This window comes from Tachypleus tridentatus, chromosome 3, assembly GCF_004210375.1.
Source record: "Tachypleus tridentatus isolate NWPU-2018 chromosome 3, ASM421037v1, whole genome shotgun sequence".
Classification (NCBI taxonomy): Eukaryota; Metazoa; Arthropoda; class Merostomata; order Xiphosura; family Limulidae; genus Tachypleus; species Tachypleus tridentatus.
The window spans coordinates 4,221,653-4,241,535 of record NC_134827.1 but is presented as its reverse complement, the minus strand read 5'-3'; the positions used below and the strand labels follow the sequence as shown (position 1 = coordinate 4,241,535).

Sequence of the window (19,883 nt, the reverse complement as noted above, 5' to 3'; positions counted from 1 at the left end):
TTTGAAATGGTTATATCATTATACATTTTAAAACATGGACTAAATAATGATAATGCTATGGTAGTACAAGTTGGATTCTGGCATTGTAATGGTAACGTTGAAATGTGTAAAACCAGTTAACTTATACAAACACATTGTAACGCAGATAATTAAATTTAGCCATTCTGAAAACACCAGTACCTACATTAATGGGTTCGAATCCCGTCACACCAGAGATCCTCGCCCTTTCAGCCGTTGTGGTGTTAAATGTGACAGTTAATCCCAATATTCGTTGGTAAAAGAGTAGCCAAAGAGTTGGCGGGGAGTGGTGATAACTAGCTGCCTTCCCTCTAGTTTTACACTGCTAAATTAGGGACGACTAGCACAGATAGCCCTCGTGTAGCTTTGCGCGAAATTAAAAACAAACAAACTTAATTGATTCCTTATTGAGGGTTCAACATGAGTGAACTACGAGTTGAGTTCAGTACAATTCACTTAACTGGCTAATTCTTCAGTGATCACACACGAGTTTTTCACAGCCGAAATTATGCAATATCTTCGTAAAAATACTAATGTCCGATATTAATCCGTTTAAGTTAAACGTTTTCTAGTGTTTGAAATCTATAAACGTCCCTGGTCAAATATCTGAAGTTCCTGATTAATTTATAATATACTGTCTCTTGGCGCTTTCATTGGTTACATTTCATAGGCGTGAGGCGAAATTATGGAAATTTCAGCTTGCATAACAATAGTGACGGTATAGTGGCAATTATATGTACATTGTTGATCCTTACACTCGAGATTTTTCTTCACTTTTATTGAATAGGAAAGAATTTCATAATACAGATTTAACAGTATAAGTTATGTATATTTTTAAATATAAATTTAACTTACACAAACATCGACATTAAAATAGATATATGACAGTAAATCTGTCACAACCTGTTTTCAGAACTGTTGTTGTACATTGCAGTTCCTGTTGACTGAACTTAAAACAACCCTAGTCACTCCATTCTTCATCCAAGCCCCCAGTTAGATGTTTATTTTATTATAGAAAGCAAAAAAATTATTTAATAAGAAGTCACAGCTGAAGATTTTAATCTGATCAGTTTCTGTTCCTTTTCATTTTATTATAAGCTTAAAAGTGTTACGTATTATGATTTATTTCTGACGAGTCTCCGATTTATTATGTTACGTACGTTACGTACTATAATTTCAAATAGCGTGAAATTTTAATATTAATTTAGAAGTTGGTGAAATGTTAATACGTATCAAATTTATTATATTTGCCAACCAGACTGATACACACAATTTTCTTTTTTAACATAAATATATTTTAATATACAAACAAACAAAACAATACAATTTATAATAACGGTTCTTACGAATACTTATTACAAATAATAGTTTATAAATAACAGTTTTACAAACTTACAGACAATATTGTGTCTTATATCCGGTCTAGAATTTAACATTTTATCAATACTTCAGGTCCACGAGGCGCAAGTTATTTTTATGTTGACACACAGGTATACTTCTCTCGACAGAAATGCTAACTAGCTCTTTTCTTATCTGACCTCACACCATTACAAGCTGACTTTACTTAGCAAAGATGTTTATTGCGAATTTCGCGCAAAGCTACTCGAGGGCTATTTGCGCTAGCCGTTCTTAATTTAGCAGTGTAAGGCTAGAGGAAAGGCAGCTAGTCATCACCACCTACCGCCAATTCTTGGACTACTCTTTTACAACGAATAGTGGGATTGACCGAACATTATAACGCCCTCACGGCTAAAAGGTTAGGCATGTTTGGTGCGACCGGGATTCGAACCCGCAACCCTCGGATTACGAGTCGAATGCCTTAACACACTTGGCCATGGCGGGCTGCAAAGATATTTAATGTCCTTGTAGAAGTAATAACATCCAAAGTAATTCATTGAAGTTGAACAGTTTGTAATATTCAATATTTATAAACTTTCTTGGTCCAAATCTGCAGGTTCCGATTAATAGGCGTTAATTACAATTACAGCTTCCTAAGCCTATAGCGCACTGTCTGTAGCTGACTAATCGTAATATTCTTCTGCCTCTCGCTTCACTGATTTTATATTAATAATGTGAGTTTCTTGAAACTTCAACAATGTTTTAGCACGTTTTCGTAAAGCAAATATTATTGATTTAAACTTTCAAAAATCTTCTACAAATTTCGAGAACAGGCGGAACTTGCCCAATACACAATCAAGAATATGCGTCGCATTAAGAAAAAACTAAAACTATACAGAAACAAGCGTATGGACTAAAATAAATGTAAAACACTAGACCTGTAACATTTCATGGATTTTCCTGATTATTTTTACTGTTTGTCGTTGAGCTTTGCTACATGCTTTCTATGAAGATGCTAAACTAGAAAACATCGTCAGTGGAAAGTGGTTTGGGAAAACTAATGAGAATTCAGTTTATTATATTATCTTATTATTATCATAATCTGGATTTATAACGTAAAAATCACTTATCTAAAGGGAAGTTAAAAAAGTATTGAAATTTTGAAGTTGAAATGGTAGTTTCCAAGCACACTTCAACTGAAGCTGACTTTTTTTTTAACTACACCTTCCATATTTATTTCATAGCCTTCAAAATTTATCATTTTAGTTTTTGCTAAAGGTGGGTGTAATTAATGAAAGATAATCTAATATGTAGAACAATATAGGGTTTAATAGATTATATTAAAACCCATATCAATTTGCAGATCAGCAAGTCGCAAGATAACCACAGCATACATAAAATCACGATTAAACATAATATATGAGAACTACATTTCGATATTATTTGGTGTTACGTAGAAAGTGTGATATCGCCGATTACTGATTGCTTTTGGGAAAAGTGTGTAATAACCTTTTCCTAGGCAAAGTATTCATACCGTATGATAATAAGAATGAGATTAAGCCAGTGTCTTAAAATTTCCAAAGTGGGGATGGATATCCTTTGTATTTAATTATACTAGAAAAAGAAAGAATAGGGATCAGTTTGGGGTGTCATGATCATTGAAAAAAGGCCTACAACAAATTGTACCCCAGCCGTTATAAGAAAAATGTGCTTGTAATGATGATATTCCACAAACACTACCACAATAAGTAATTTCTATGTTAATTCATGATTTCATGAATTTGGAAGTTAATGAGCTACGAATTGTTTTCTAACATTATTTAGTTTTTAATGTTTGTTGAACTCCCCCCCCCCCAATTCAGTTCGTTTTATTAAAGGCTACAACTTGGTTTGGTTTGAATTTCGCGCAAAGCTGCTCGAGTGATAACTGCGCTAGCCTTTTTTACTTTAGCATTCGTAAACTAGATAGGTAGCAGCTAGTCAACAATACATTCTGCTAACTCTTGTGCTACTCTTTTACCAAAGAATAGTGGGTTTTACCATCACATAATAATACTTCTGCAACTGAAAGAGCGAGATTATTCGGCGACAAGAAATCGAACCCGCGACCAGCAGATTACGAGCATCACATTCTGAAAATATAGTATAGAGAATATGATATTCTATTTCTACTTTTTTTTGATACACGTAATTCGCTGTAACATTGAATGTTTGATCGTTCTTTAGTTTTATATATTAATAGATTTACAGAACTCGTATTTTACATTGAAACATCATTAGAGCCATAGCAATTATCAAAGAGAGTAATCCACTATAGGCTTGGCATGGCCAAGCGTGTTAAGGCGTGCGACTCGTAATCTGAGGGTCGCGGTTTCGCATCCCGGTCGCGCCAAACATGCTCGTCCTTTCAGCCGTGGGGGCGTTATTATGTGACGGTCAATCCCACTATTCGTTGGTAAAAGAGTAGCCCAAGAGTTGGCGGTGGGTGTTGATGACTAGCTGCCTTCCCTCTAGTCTTACACTGCTAAATTAGAGACGGCTAGCACAGATAGCCCTAAGTATAATTTGTGCGAAATTCCAAAACAAAATCCACTATGAAAATTAACGGACAGAAAATACTTACGTAAACTAACCTCAACTTTAAGCCTGAAAGAACAACAAACACAGTCATCCTATCTTTGAGCTTTCGTCACACGATAAATATCGTTATATACATTCAAGCAAATAACCTAAAAGTTGGGTGGAAAATAACCAATATTACTGTAAGACGGCAAAAATTATTTTGAGTATTACATAGTAATAAGGTTGGACACAAGATGGCGCTAAAGACAATCAGATCACAATGTAAAGTTATAAACAAGAAAAACATATTCCTCACCACTCTAAAACTCACCTTTTCTTATATAATTATTTGTTTGTAAATAAGATACAACCATTATTTTATAACACTAGAGATGTGCAATTTACTAAAGTAGACTTTAGTCTGAGGAAGCAAGCATAACGGTTTTGAAAACTTTTAGGGTACAAGTTAAAAATTTCTGATATAAATTGCGGTTTTATTGCCAAGCCTTGCTAGATAAAGGGTTAATGTTTCTAAAACTGAATTTTAGTTATTGCTGTATCTTACTGCACCAAATCTTTCTGCATAGCCTGGTGGTAGGACGGTCGACATGTCATTTGTGAATCGCGTTTCGAATGCTACTATCAAACGTGTTCACTATTTTAGCCAGGCGTATTTTACGATGACGATGAATTTCACTTATTATTTGTAACCAAGGGTAGCCTAAAAGTTATAAATGTGTGGTGTTAATTAGCTGCAATTATTCTAGTGCAGCGCGTCTGAAAGTGTGGTCCGTAAGAATAATACCCCAGGAAATTTCAATCCATTGTCGAATTTGTATAAAAATATTTTAAAAGAATGTTATTTACAAAATGAAATGCATGTTTAGTATAATTAAATTGGTATAAATTAAAATATTTAAATTTGGAATAAAGCTTTTCATATACACGGAATCTTTTTCTTTAAAAAACAAAGCAACATCGATACTTCTGTGGGGGCCGCAAAGAAATTTAAGTTAAAACGGATTCTCGGGCTACTAAAATTGAGAACAGTTTGATTCAAAATGAGTGACAGCCTGTGTAGGTTTTTTTTTTCTGTTTGTTTTTGAATTTCGCGCACAGCTATACGAGGGCTATGTGCGTTAGCCGTCCCTAATTTAGGAGTGTAATACTAAAAGGAAGGCAGCTAGTCATCACCCTCCACCTCCAACTCTGGGGCTACTCTTTTGCTAGCGAATAATGGGATTGACCGTAATATTCTAACGCCCCCACAATTGAAAAGGGCGAGCATGTTTAGTGTAATTAGAATTCGAACCCGCGACTGTTGAATCAAGAGTCGGGTGCCTTAATCACCTGACTATGCGGGACCCATAGCAGATAGTGTGAATTAACTTTGCTACATGAAAACATGCAAGCTTGAACAGCTGGTAAACACGTTCAACTACACAATCCTTTCAGCTCGAAATTTATGTCCTTATGACTAATTAGAATACATATTGAAGTTTTATTATTTGTGTTTCATTGTCAAAAAGGTCTTAATTCAGTAACGGAAATGTGGACCGCACATCCTACGCACGTCTCTCGAGCAAGTGCTAACGTCCGGAGACTAGACGCAGCACCTTCCTTTCTCACGTGGAAGATTAGTGTTTCTGAGCCAGTTGTGTGATAGGGACAGAGGTTGAGAGTTTCTTATTATTTACTAAATTACCGCTGGTCTGCGTTTAGTATCGTACAGTTTGACTACAGTGGGACACGGGTGAACGAAAATGGGAGAAGACTGTAAGTGATCACTCAAAATGATCCTAAAATAAATTTAAGTATTAAGAAATATCAGTAACACACATAAATAGGTTACTTAACATTATAAGCTGGAATGAGTGGATATTAATTCAGAATACTTAGAATACACAGATTTAGATACTGCTACCGAATTTAGACCTTTACAACTTCATTAAAATACCTTTCATACTCACTTCATGTTTACAATAAGCAGTTTTATTCATGTGGGAAGGCGCGCCACGCATGCGTTGCGGTTGGTAAAGACAATTTATGCACAATAATCTCGAGAGAGCTTGTTTAATTTTGCAGCATTAACTGATTGGGTAGTGGCTTGCGTAATGCTGTTTTGGCCCTTGACCTGTTTCAATATTTCGATATAATTTTGGAGCCGAGAGATAATGCGAACTAATAGTTGTATGCCAAAAGTTGTTCTTCAGAGATAGGACCATTTTGGATGTGCTTAAAGGGGTTGAGAGTAGGCCATTCTGGAAGTGCTGGGCACGAGAGGGGGTAGTGAGAGTATATTTGGAGACCGTTTCACTTTCGTTCGTCTTTGTTTGTCCACTTCTACTGAGGTGTTTAATAGCGGTAGAAATCGACTGATAAGTCCAATAAAATTTTCATTTTTAACGAAGATGTATGTTGAAGTATTTCCATTGTATTATATTATAAACTAGAAGTTCTGAACAAAATATATTCTGTACTTTATATATTTGCTACAGTGGTTAGGAAAACAATTAGGCTGGTATCATGTTAAAAGGATGGTTCGATGCCTTCCGCAGTGACGGAGGTCCCACGTTGTACAATTACTCTAACCGGACGCCTGTGATAGAAGATATTCAAAACATTGTAATCTACGTGAGTTTTTCTACTGTTTTCATTGCCTTTCTCATCGTATTTCCAGGAATTCGAAAAGAGGTTAGTACTGTTAGGGCATTATTCGATTGTTTGTCGTTTTACAAGTCATTGATTAGTTTATGTACCTGTTATTTTACTTGTTTTGATACAAATTTGATTTTCGACAAAGCCACAAGCAAAATGTCTATTCCGTAATTGTTTATTACTATATGAACTAACTGTGTGTGTGTGTGTAAAAGAACGAAATTCAGTTGTTCGTAAGTCATTCCAAATCATTTTATACAGCGTGGTAGACCTAACGCCTTTTACTTGATTTATTTATTTTCACGTTAAACAGAATGTGATATTCAGCACCTGTAATTAATAAAGTAATAAATTTGGGTACCAAAACAGCGAGTTAACGATTACTTCCTGGGCTACGGGAGTAAAAGCCCAACAACAGTACAAGAAGGTTGAGCTCTACACAACACATGGGTCTATGTGAAGAGGGGTTGAGTTATGCTGTGAATATACTCAATGCCATAGTAACATAGTTTAAATGATGAGCTATACAACATAGCATTTGAGCGTATATCATTTTCCCACTAAACGTTCATTTTGTCGCAGTACAACTAGAAATGGTACAATAAGTACCTTCGTATGTGCTTATTAATGTTTGTATGCTTGTACACAACTACATTAAGGATTAGTTAACGGGTTTATGGTGTATAAACTTAAGTATTTCTAAACATTGTGGCTCTTTTGTGCTCTGTTCGTTTCGTTTCTAGAAAAGCAAGGACTTTGCTAGTCCTGATAAAACATCGAAGTGATGAATGAAAACGAATTCCACTTCATTTCCAAACGAACCCGGCACGTTCGTGCAGAGTGCAGGCGTGCACAACTACATTAATCAAACCAATCAAAATGAGCTGAAGCCAACAGAAACGAACAGTGTGATTGCTGATTAAAAAATTTCATAACAAACTTTCAATGTATAAAGAACAAATCGGTTTTACCTCGTTATTTCTCACCTTTCAGGCAGTCATTTTCAAGAGGTTCTCATCCCCCCCCCCTATAGTCCATAATATCATGTTGTTGTGAAAACGTTTTGTTCTTTAACTTGTAACTGTGGAGGTGTACTTTTTACTGTGAATACCCTATTCACACTCTTCAGAAAACAACAAATACTATATTGAAACTGAAAGAAAGTACTCTCCCATCAACAGTATTTCAACATTTTTGTTTTCTCAATCACTAACGCTGGGTTCGTTGTCTTTTCTTTATATAAATATCTTAACTATTAGGTGTTCCATTCTGAACACTTTTATAAACATTCAACTAAAGTTGAAGTGTGAATATAAAGCTATATTTAAGAGGATGACCCTTTCCTGTGCGACTGTCATGTTCATCAGAAAGGCCTAGTCACTAGGGTCTGAACTGTGAAGCTGAGGATTCGAGGTTAGCGACCTTGTAGAAAAATCCTACTTTATGTGCCATGAATGGGTTTGGCGGTGGTCATTATTGGCTTGCTGCCTTCTTTTCGGTCTTTCAATTCAAAATTAGAGACAGTTATATACAGATAGCTAGCTCTTGCGTAGTTTTGCGTGAAATTCTGAGAACTAAAATTACTATTAAAAAAAATACGAAACTAACACGTTTAGGTGATTTTAAATGGTTTTATAATAGTAATTCGGATTGAATAATGTTAGAATTGAAGAAATGTTGCCGTTTCATCCTTTTGTGAACTAAGGAAGATTTGTGTTAAAGGTTACTTTTTATTCTTGAAATCGTGAAACATAGTGAATGTATTTGTGAATTGTTTAACGCATTTGTATTGAGTTTTTTCCTGAAATTTCTCATGTTGGTGGTCCTTATATGCGTAATCGTATTTTCGCATTTGTTGACGCTCTTTCATCGAGAAAATGAAAGTGGTTTTTGCACAAAACATCATATTAACGTTATATGTAATATATGAATCTCGTGCATGATAAATATACAGAGCATTTAATTGTTTGAATGCGATACTTTATTTTAAGGAATGTATATACTTTATTAAAAATCGTAACGTTAATTGGAGTTTTTGTTTTGAAATCCGAAATTTTCGGGAAATTTCTTGTTAAATTGGAAAGAGTTAAGTTTGAGTTCTATACATATCTTAAATAGTCACCTGATGGCGCATGTCTGCTTGCATGTGTACTTGGAACCGGTGGGGGTATAGGAGGACCAGGTAAGCAACATATCCTATCACCTGTAGAATATAAACATTTATCGAGTTCTGTTTTTTTTTACAGAGGTTTTCTACGTTTGTGAGTGTCGCGATTAGTCTCTTCGTTGGAGCAATTATTCTCGGTAAGTTCACGTAACTTTCAGTTTAGTTTCGGTAAATTTTCACTTTAAGGTTTGTCAGATTATTTAGTACAAATATGGTAAAATTGAAAAAAAACTCGTTAAAATTGATGTTTTTTCAACAGTAACTATCCGTTCTTTATGAATCGTTTTGCTTCTTGCGGTCCGGATTATAACAAACTATCTATGGGAAAAACCCCAGAATTAATCGTGCATGACGTGTTCGTGTCTCCCTGAGAGGATCGTCTCAGCCTGTTTTCCACATGTAATTAATAACAAGCTCAAAACACGGGACGAATGACAAACATTGGCATCATTTACATTACGTAGAAAGATAACTTGCATACGTTATGCTCATCTAGCTGTCATGTTATCACCATCTCTATATATTGAACTATTGTGGTTTAATACCTATATCTGTAAGTTAGGTGGGAACAATACATGCTTAATTAAAATATTGTTTAAACTTTAAATCTGAATAACAGAAAATATTGTTGACCTTACTGTTCTCATATTTTACAAATATTGTAATATTTGAAAAAATATACGAGCCAAGTGAATACCTGTGTTGTATGGAAGGTAATTATCAGTTTTGAAATCAAATGTAGTTCTTGGTATTTCATGTTTCTCTGCAAACTGCGCATATTCATTCACCTTTTCTATATCACAGAATACACGAATCGTCAATCAATCACTTAAGTATATTTAGCCTTTGCTTCTATGTAATACTATATAGGGCAGTTGAACACTGTATATGTTTTTATTTATGGACACAACTTTTTATTTTGTTTTACTTCATTCTAGCTTTTATGGCGAGACACTGCCTAAATGCAACATAAAGCACCACTGTGTAATTAAATTCTAAAGTAGTGGCTACTTTGGAGTACTGATATAGTGAAAGTTAATTCTGCGATTTATTTTTATTTGGGGAAGGCCAATGAACGTAAAGAAAATATGCATTTTGCGTTGTTAGACTCAACCGTTTATTAGAGCTTCAAAAGATGAAAATAAAAAAAAATGTTTTAGCATTTAATAGGGAAAATGTGAACACTATGAAATTAGCCTAATTACTAGCTGGTCAAAATTTTAAGACCATACCAAAAAGAAGTCTTAAACAGGGTGGGAAATACCCAACAAGAGGTCTCAGTCGTGAGATGCACGGCTGTGATTGCGAATAACTGCAAACATTCGCTTTGGCATGGTCGATATAAGCGTTTGAAGAAGACTGGCTGGAATGTTATTCTAAGGGGTGAAGATGGCTTCACGAAGGTCATGCAATGTTTGGAATTGACGTCCATTTCTATAAACTTCCCCTGCCATCCACTCCGAAACATTTTCAATGGGGTTCAGTTCGGGCGAACACGCTGAATGGTACAAAAGAATCACGTTATTCGCCATGAAAAAGTCCTTTTTCCTGCAGGCATTGTGGATTCAGCGTTGTCCTGCTGAAAGATCCAGTCATTTCCACACAAGCGAGGGCCTTCAGTCAATAAGGATGCTCTCTCCAACATGCCAATGTAGTCAGCTGCTGTTTGACGCCCCTGTATAACCTGAAGCTCCATTGTTCCATGGAAGGAGAAAGCACCCCAGATCATGATGGAACCTCCTCTACTGTGTTGTGTAGAAAATGTCTCCGGTGGGATGTATCCTTATTATGCCAGTAACGTCGGAAGCCATCTGGACCATCCAGGTTAAATTGTTTCTTATCAGAGAACAAAAACTTCGTCCATGTTTGGTGCTTCTCGGCAAAGTTTAACCGAGCTGTTTCGTGGTGTGGAAGGAGGCGTAGCCTTTGAAGACGTTTATGGTTTCTAAAGCCTTTCTTTCGTAGATGCAGTCGTATTGTTCTTGAGCTACATTCTGCGTCTGTAAGAGTCTAAATCTGGTTCGACGATCGGCTGGCGTTTTGCTGAACAACCCGTCGAATCCTCCTGCTCAACACCGGCGAAATTTTCTTGGGTCGACCACTTGAAATTCTCCTTCCGTATCTCTCGGTCTTTTAAAAAAATTTGCAACAGTAGTGTTCTTACGCCCAATCTCGCCAGCAATGGCACGTTGTGAGAGACCTTGCTTTTGCAGCTCGACAATTCTGTCACGTTCAAATTCTGTCAACGTTTTAGCCTTTTGCCATGTTGACAATGGTAATGCTTGAGCACAAATGACTAAATTTCGTTACGTATTTACCGATTAACGCTTCGTTTCAGTATGGTCTTAAACTTTTGACGAGCTAGTATTTAGGCTAATTTCAGTGTTCACATTTTCCCTATTAAATGCTAATTTTTTTTTATTTTCCCTTTTCTTATTGTCATCTATCGAAGCTCCACTCAAATAAGAGGCCGAGTCTAACAACGCAAAATGCATATTTTTTCTTTATGTTCATTGGCCTTAAGATTTTAGCCAGTAGTGTATGCGCAATTATATTTCTTACTACAGCCGTTTTCTGATACTAAAGCTCTTCAGTTACGATCTTCATAAATCGTCCTATTGCAAGAAACATTGTAATTGTTTCTACCGTTGCAGTAAAAATAAGAGAAACCCTTGAACTTTAGACGATTAAAAACGTCATGTTACATCACATGAAACCTAGGCGTTGAAAAAATTACCAGGCATTGCATATGAATGTATTATGCCAAAACTCCTAGCAACCAGTATAATGCCTAAACTGAAGTATTAAAACAGTTAACCAAAATCATTTTTTGAATACTCCTACTTCTGATAACTTAAACGAGTACTTCATATTGGTGAAGGTAAGATATTACAATTTTATAAGGCCCAGGTTGTTAAAGCATTCGACGCGTTATCTGAGGGTCGCGGATTCGAATCCCCATCACACCAGATATGCTCGTCCTTTCAGCCGTGGGGGCGTTACAACGTGACGGTCATTCCCACTATTCGTATGTAAGAGCCGCCCAAGAGTTAATGGTTGTGACTAGCTGCCTTTCCTCTAGTCTTGTACTGCTAAATTAGGGACGGCTAGCGCAGATAGCCCTCGTGTAGCTTTTTGCGAAATTCAAACCAAACCAATTTTATAACTCTAACGTTTGAGGTTTGAATCGTAACATTAAAATTGATTTAATCTGGAGAAGCTATATTTGTCTTTTAACTCTAACATATCCCTTTACTCAATTTTTGAAGTTTTTTTTTTAAATGATAGCAACTTTCCTCAACCGTATTAATTGTTGTAAAAGTAACTTGATAACCAAGGCACGATTTTCTCAAATTTTAACAGACACGTGCATACAAATACAAAAGCTGGGAAAGGGGAGATAAATGTTATTTTCTGAAATGTTTCTACTCAAGCCGAATTAATACAAATGCAGGGCCACCGTGAGGCCAGTTTTTTATTTCCCTGAGCTTTTAAAGAAGAGACATTTTGATATATACGCTTAAATGGGGTGTTTGTAGAACGTAGCCCAATATTTCCCATATTTGCTAATGGTACGTTGAGAGTTCCGTCGTTATGCAGGTAGTGAATGCGAGATCATAATCAAAAACTGAAAGACTGGTCTTCCATATTACCAAAGTGTTTGAGATCCTATCAAACTGTTCTCTTACAAAACAACCCGTTACCGTGACATACCCCCAGAGATTAAAGTAATAGTCGGGTATAAAAATCGTGACGATTTTCTAGCTATTACAGTTCAACCGCCTTTAGGCCCTTGTACTTGTGGTGAATTCAACTAGGAAGCTGACATGAACGATAAGTACCATTTTTTAAAAATCTAGGTGTCAGTTCCCATTCTTATATATCATTCTAATTTGAGGTCTACATTTTGAACAAGCACTACAATAGTCTATAGCCCCTTTTCTTTCTTTCATGTTTGCCAGATTCCAAGAAGTGAAGTTAGCTATTCCTGCATGAACTTCTCTATAATCTAGTCTTGTAATTATCTTCAACAACTTAACCCATCAACCAAGTCACGCAGAGCTCCAGCCTAACCAATGTTATGTTTCAGATGACTGTTGAGGACACTTTTGGTAGACAACGGACTAGTCTTTTATTCCAATGTATACCTGCTCTACTGCCTTCAGAAAACTAAATGGTCGCTCAATATACATTATAGCTTTTTATAAGCTTGCATCGTGTGACAGTTAAAATAGTTTTTCGAAAGTAACAACGAAGTTGTTTGATAAAGTGTACCACAATTATTTCCGAATACATTTAACTAGTTTTTGTAAGCAAAACTATAAAGATTATTTATAATCTCACTTCATATCCAAAAAGTCACTTTGACTCGAAGGTTTATAACAGCCGAAACTACATCAAAAATATATATGTAAAAACGATTCGTTTGGGTTGAAAATATTTATGTAGAGGAGCGAACAGCGTTTCGACCTTCGATCATCGTCGGGTTCACAAACCCAAAATATTTTCTCAACCCAAACGAGCCGTTTTTACATATTTTTCTCGATATCATTGAAATTACGTCAGTAAAACTTATAGTAAACTGTGAAGTCTCTTTTATCTTTTGCTGCATTGTTTCATCCCATATTACAAACTAAACTTCGTAGTTAAGCTTGCACAAAACACAGTATCAGCATAATTGGATCCAAAGTTCAGTGAATAGGTATTGTTTCAGGTTGAATTGGTTTTTGTATTGGATTAAAAAAAAACAACAAACTTTTATAGTAGCGTAAAGTTGACTGCATTAAGGTGATTTTACAAATACCGTCTTCAGTTAGAAAATTAGTAATTTAAAGAATTTATAACTTATGACTACGTAAAAGAAACTTAATACAAGATTAGGAAGGAGGTGATAATAAAAAAATAGGTTTAACGTTAATTACTCTATCATAGCACGTGGTAATATCTCCAGCACCATCGATGAAAGAATATACTCAGTCAAAAATATTCTAGATTAAGCATAGAAAAATATCATTTAAAAAAAAAAAAAAAAAAAGGTGGGGCAGTAACTCATTCTCTTTGCCACTTGTGATGCTGTAACTTTAAATACCCTCGCGCTCTGTGTTTCCAGAGTTAAAAAAGAATTTCTTTCTGATTACAAAATCAGAAATACTTCTTAAACATTATCTCAGTGAGATAAAGAACTGACATAGTGATTCTTTGGCTACTATCAAATGCATAGTGCTAATATTTAGTTAATCCTTCGATTTGTTACGCATAGTTGCGGAGTTCTACGAGAAGGATCTTATGGAATTTGTTAATGTGAAGATGAACATGATTGTATAATTTAATCATAAATTCATAAACTTTCAACACATGAGGATTATGATCAGATTTAGGCAGATACGAAAGGTGATTTGTTTTCACTCTTAGTTCCGTCATTTAACCTTAGTTATTGATCGCTGGAGTTTAACAATCCGATTTCAAATACGCAACTAATTATGAAGGTCGATGTGTTAGATACTTGTTTACGGGTGTTCACATCAGAGTTTATGGCCTCGGACAATAAGTTACGCTTTTCGACAAAATATTATTCGTATGGAAATGGTTTTTAGATATATTAATGTTTTGGATTTGTAAGTATTATTAACCTTATAGTTGATATCGATTTATTCTTAACTTTCCATAACATCAAATATTTTCCAAACTTAAAACAACGCATTATATGATTGCTGAAATTACGAAAGTGAAGTTCGAGTTTCATAATAATATGAAGCATGTTCTCCACGAATTTCCTATTTTGATTATTCTAGTTACCAACTACGGTGCCGCATGGCAGGTGGCGTACACAAAGATTTATACCTCTCATCACGCCTTTTCTAGACAGAAGATCGACACGAATATTGGAGTACATATTGGTCTAAACGGTGTTAATATAACACTCAAAGGTAGCTATAACTTTTACAGATTAGCTTATCAAAACTTTAGTCCCTTCTTCCCACAATAGTTTCTTAAAAATACATTGCTTTTGTGTTTCAAAGAAAATTGTAACGTTTTTTGGCAAACACATGTAAAATGTATATTCTTCCATGGCCTAAGATTTATGTTAATAGGTTGGTTAACATCCTCTCACGGCAAGAATTAATTAATAACAGAGAACAAACGTTAGCGATTTCAATTAAAATAAGAGTAAATCTTAACTAAAAGCACAATTCACAAGCGTTACAGTGGTTTTGAAAACAAATTGTATCTATTATTACTACAAGAATTCAGTGTGTGCATGTGTGTGGTACGAAAAAAGTTAATATATTTCTCTATCTTGAACAGCTATGCCGAAAAATGTGTTTTTGGCGAATATAAACTACAATGAAAGATTCAGCTGGATTAGACGTAAGATGTACTTTTTTTTTTGTTCTTGTTGAATTCAAAATAAGTTACTCAGTAGTTCTGTATTTAATTAAATTTTGTAATGGAGAAATAGTTTGGCAAGTGTGGGTAAAATACTTTTACTTTTTATGAAGTTACCATTGTTTTAGATTTATCTCTCGTAGTGGTCACGATTTGATTTTAGGTTAAATAATTCTTATCTGAAGTTTGACTTGTAAATGACTTAGATTATATAGTAAATAATTACAACTTACCTGCATAATCTGATTGGCAAGATAATGGGTGTTCATGAACGCTGAAGGAAAGAAAAGACACTTAGGCCTACCGTCTCGTCTGGTCTCTAGTGTTGAAAGATCTGACACTGAATATGGCAAATCTAATACGATTAACATGCTTACTTTCAGTCATGGATTATTAGAATTACTTCGTTACCGCATACATTTTATTTTAATAAAAATTCTCAAATATGGTTTGTAAAAACTGGAAAGATTTCAAAACTCTAAACCCAATTCTTGAATAGAAGTTAATATAGCGGGAATTTAAACTACTCTCCGCCCCTACTCATTTACTCTTTGCTACAAAGTTTTACTCAATCGAACAACCTTCTGATGCTGGGTTTCGTGTAATTCATATGTTTATCCTAAAAGTATCCTAAAAGACTTCACAATGTAGTTGATTAAAAAAAATTTTTTTTTTTTAAATTCCAGGTTTACTTATTTAATAATTATATATTTTAAGTTACCTGAGGTTTTATCTCGACGAAATGTAACTGTTCTCCGGCCTCAAATGTTTAACTTTAGGAGACTGGTCTCTTTCATTTTTAGTTCTCTTTCCTTAAGAGGAACTATTCGCAATTAGTTGAGTGATGTGATGTATTGTTATTTTGGGTATTTATCAATACATATTCTGGTTTTAATATTTACCTCCTTACTTCCAGGCTATCATGTAAAGCTTAAAATTTGAGGTTGAATCTTTTTCTCCAACCATTACCACTAGTGCCTATTGGTTTCCAAATACATCTTGAACTGTTCCATCTACGTAATCTTATTTATCCCTATATGGTGCGATGCCACTTGTATATGGTGGAGGTGTTTAAAATTGCATGTTTTTAATTGTATTCACTATAGATGTTAAGATATCTTGTAATTAAGGTTGTGTATTTTGGCAATATAAACATTAATTCTAAAATACAAATCCATTAAAGACTATTTTTTCGATTGATAATTGTGGGATAGTACGTTTCAAAAGGTTTAGGATCTTTATTGTTGGAAACTGGTTTATAGTTTCTACTGATGAATTTAAACGACCTGAATAATCACTCGGTTGGAGCAGTATCTCTATCAACAAAAATAACGTATTAGACCTCCCGTTTAGAGATAAGTGCTTGGTAGAGCTATCTTTGTATACAAGTGGACCTCGTCTTGTGCCAAAGACTATTGTTCAGGCCTTTCAAGGAATAAAAACTCGTGACAGAAATAGCCTAGTTGAAATTCATATAAAAATATATGCATAAAACCCCTATTTCATGGCTAACAGTGCTTTTACTTCACTGAATAATTGTAATTTAAAACATCAGTCTAATGTTAACGTTGTAGGCTACTGTTGCTAAGGGCAACGGTGCGTGCACTGCAGGACATTTGGTGCTAAACATCGTTAAGTTGCTTTTGTGATAGTTTAAAAAATGAATTCAATTTCTTTTGTTTGTTTGTCGAGCATGTCACATTAAATTGTTGGAATGAGTGAAAAAGCTCGTGACAATTTAAGGATTGCAGATTGTTCACGAAATGCGAATTGTTTTTTTTTTTTTAAATTCATGCAAATAATTTGAAATGTACATTCACGGAATTCATCTCCTTATTGTAATGAATAGACGTGTAAAAAGCAGTGGCCTGAATATACATATCTCGGATAATTACTAACAAACGTTCGTACGTGTAATAAAATGTGAAATAACTGAAACTGTTAATTTAACTTGGGTAACTGAGTGTGAATTTTGTAGTTTTTTAGCTAATATAGCTTTCCATTAGTATATTCTCTCGCTTTAGTGTGTTCTTTGAATGTATATTTCGAAACAAATCGATGGTAATACTTATTGCTTATGTTATATTTACCGCAAGCATCCTATTTCTTCACAAAGATATTTAGACCGAAAGCTAAATTTGTGTTTTTTTCTCGCTTTTGTGGATACTTAACGAAACGATACGAAACATTTCCTGTGGTATCATTTGCTAACAGGAGCACTGCAGATTAAAAACGATATTTATTTGACAGATGTAATGCTTGGTAAATCTATATAGGAGTATTTATAACGAATGGAGTTTTATCATTCTTGTTTCTTATTAGACTTCACTCCACTGCAAAATTCAATTAGAGTATTAATCATTATTTCAATGAGGAAAAGTTCTATTTTTAGCTACGGAAGTGAAAGAGATGTACAAAGAAGCCTTAATCAAGGGTCTACCGTTTCCCATCCTCACCATTGCCGAGTATTTAAGCCAGGATCTAGAAGGGTTCTGTTGGGGACGGAGTTATCGCACAGCAGGATATTATTCCTATATCATCTTGTGGTGAGTCGTATAAATTTTGTTCAATATTAGGAAATGGAATTTTTGTATCCAAATACGTGGTTTTCTGGCTAGCTATGTCATTGATCCAAATTTAAGTATTTCATTTTTTTGAACTATTTCGGGAAATCGTAGCCCCAGGTACATTTCATTTACACGAATATTAAACTCAAAGTTACTATGGGCATTCATCGCCTTCTGCAGTTTTCCTCGTAGCTGAAGTGCTTGGGCGCAAAACGATTTCGAATAGTATTTACCGCTATAAAAATAGGAAACCCTGAATACTCTGAACTAGATAGTTGCTGACCATTTCACCTGTTTGTCACGAATACTTTACCTTGCATTAGTTTTGATGAGCTTAACTCACTTTTTTATTAGTCCAACAGCAGTATGTTCAAAAGGTGCATGTCGTATTGGGTTAGAATGTGATAGTACATAGTTATTCAAAGTAACTAGGTGACTTTAAATTAGTATTAAGTAATAATTCAGTGTCAAGTTTTGTCAAAGCCGATCTCAAAACAGCTAGTTCTTTAGAATTTTAATTTCTCTAGAGTCGATAATACGTCTCGTAAACCTGCAAGAAAGTGATTAATTTAAACTTGACAATAAATGTCGCAAGATTGCAAATAGGGGGCAGTTTGGTTATTCGCTTTTAAGAATTTTACAATTCTGAAGATTTGGCACTAGGGGGTCCCGACTGAATCTTCCACTTTGCTTGTGAAGTTTATGTATATAATAAAGAAAATTCGTATATTCACTTGTATGATATTCTGCTGAATGGCTTTAGTTTATAAAATAGGATCATAGTTCTTGAACGTATAAAGTCTTCTTTATCCGTTAATTTATGTTTGTACGTATATGCGTGGGTTCAGGACAATGTCTTGCTTCCATTTTGGTGAGATATCCTTTTTCCAAAACGTGGTGAGACAGTGTCCGTTTGCGTATCTGAAAGTTTAGTATTGCACTTTGTAAAACAAGCAAACTTTAAAGTTGAGACTTGAATTTCTGCAATCTCTGTACCAGTTTCAAAACAAATATAGAATAGTGAAACAACTTAACTTAAACGAAACTGAGCGTTAGATATTCACTTGCTCTTATATTTGAATACTTTGTTTAGGATGTGACCTATGAAGTATGTTTAGCATCGATAATAATTGTACCTATGGTACAACAATCTTTAAGAAAACCGTTAGGGAAGTATCAAAGTTGTTTACAAAACTGAAAGGATCCGAATTGTTTCTTTTTATACAACTGCGTTTATTGCTATTGGAAGAATCGGGCGCATCTAAATAGGATTAACATTTAAGTTTTGCATCTTTCCCACCCGCTTAAAGATAACATACATAAAGAAAAACTTTACATTTACATATCTCGTGCTGACATAACCAAGGTCAGTTTATAATCTGTTTTTCTGGCCCTCAGTTTCAGTACATTGGACGATACGTCTCCACGTGCGATGCGACATCCTAAGAATATTAGGGAAGACCTAACTGAAACTTAACACTTGTTTCAAAGCTTCGGATGGATATTGTTTCTGTTTCCTCAATCATAACTAAAACGCGAAAAACTAACTTAACAACAGCTTCAAATAAAGGGGGTGGCCACACTTTTTGCTCACACTAAGTTAAATGATGTTTCATGGTATGATTAAAATTCTTTGCATCACTGTCCAAAAAGTCTTGATTTTGTTACAAATCATTAAAATGTTATATAGAGCAGAACTGTAACTTGATAGGTTGGAAGGACTGTGAGGAGGGGGCGTGGAAAACAAGCTGTATGTAGTTCTGTTTAATAAAAATGGTAGTAGAAAGATAACACTTCTCGAGACGAAAAATTGCTATGTAAATAGCATGGTATGGGGAAACTCCCATACAATACTTTTTCCATGTTTTTAATTCACTTGAAGGGTAGATAAGTATCTACAAAATCAACGATAAAAGGAAAGAAGAATCGGCACGAGAGACAAATTTTACATTACAAGAGACATTACAAGAGCTTGTTTATTGCCAATATAAATTTTTAATTTTTCTTTGCTACTTCCAAGTATCAGTTTTATTTCGTGTAACGCATAAACTTATTGGTGCCGGTGTGTGACTGGTTAAGTAAAATATTATTTCTTAATCACAGTTTGATGCGCCAAAATGATCAACAGATGCTCAAAGGATCTGATTAAACATAAACTTGTATATCGTAGCTCAATGGAGACTAAT

General features: G+C 34.7%; 1 protein-coding gene across 2 annotated transcripts in view; it reads left to right on the top strand.

Annotated features, from left to right (window-relative positions):
• The first annotated feature begins 5,557 nt into the window (after positions 1 to 5,557).
• LOC143246238 (dual oxidase maturation factor 1-like) overlaps positions 5,558 to 19,883 on the top strand; it is a 32,703-nt gene continuing 18,377 nt past the window's right edge. Inside the window, exons 1-6 of one of the 2 annotated variants that reach the window (XM_076492610.1) lie at positions 5,558 to 5,694; positions 6,417 to 6,612; positions 8,823 to 8,880; positions 14,536 to 14,670; positions 15,050 to 15,112; positions 17,523 to 17,676. In XM_076492610.1, the coding sequence (XP_076348725.1) occupies positions 6,445 to 6,612; positions 8,823 to 8,880; positions 14,536 to 14,670; positions 15,050 to 15,112; positions 17,523 to 17,676 (578 nt within the window). In that variant the 5' untranslated portion in view covers positions 5,558 to 5,694; positions 6,417 to 6,444. Of the gene's footprint in view, positions 5,695 to 6,310; positions 6,613 to 8,822; positions 8,881 to 14,535; positions 14,671 to 15,049; positions 15,113 to 17,522; positions 17,677 to 19,883 lie in introns of those variants that run through there. The other variant, XR_013025867.1, reaches the window with a different exon arrangement.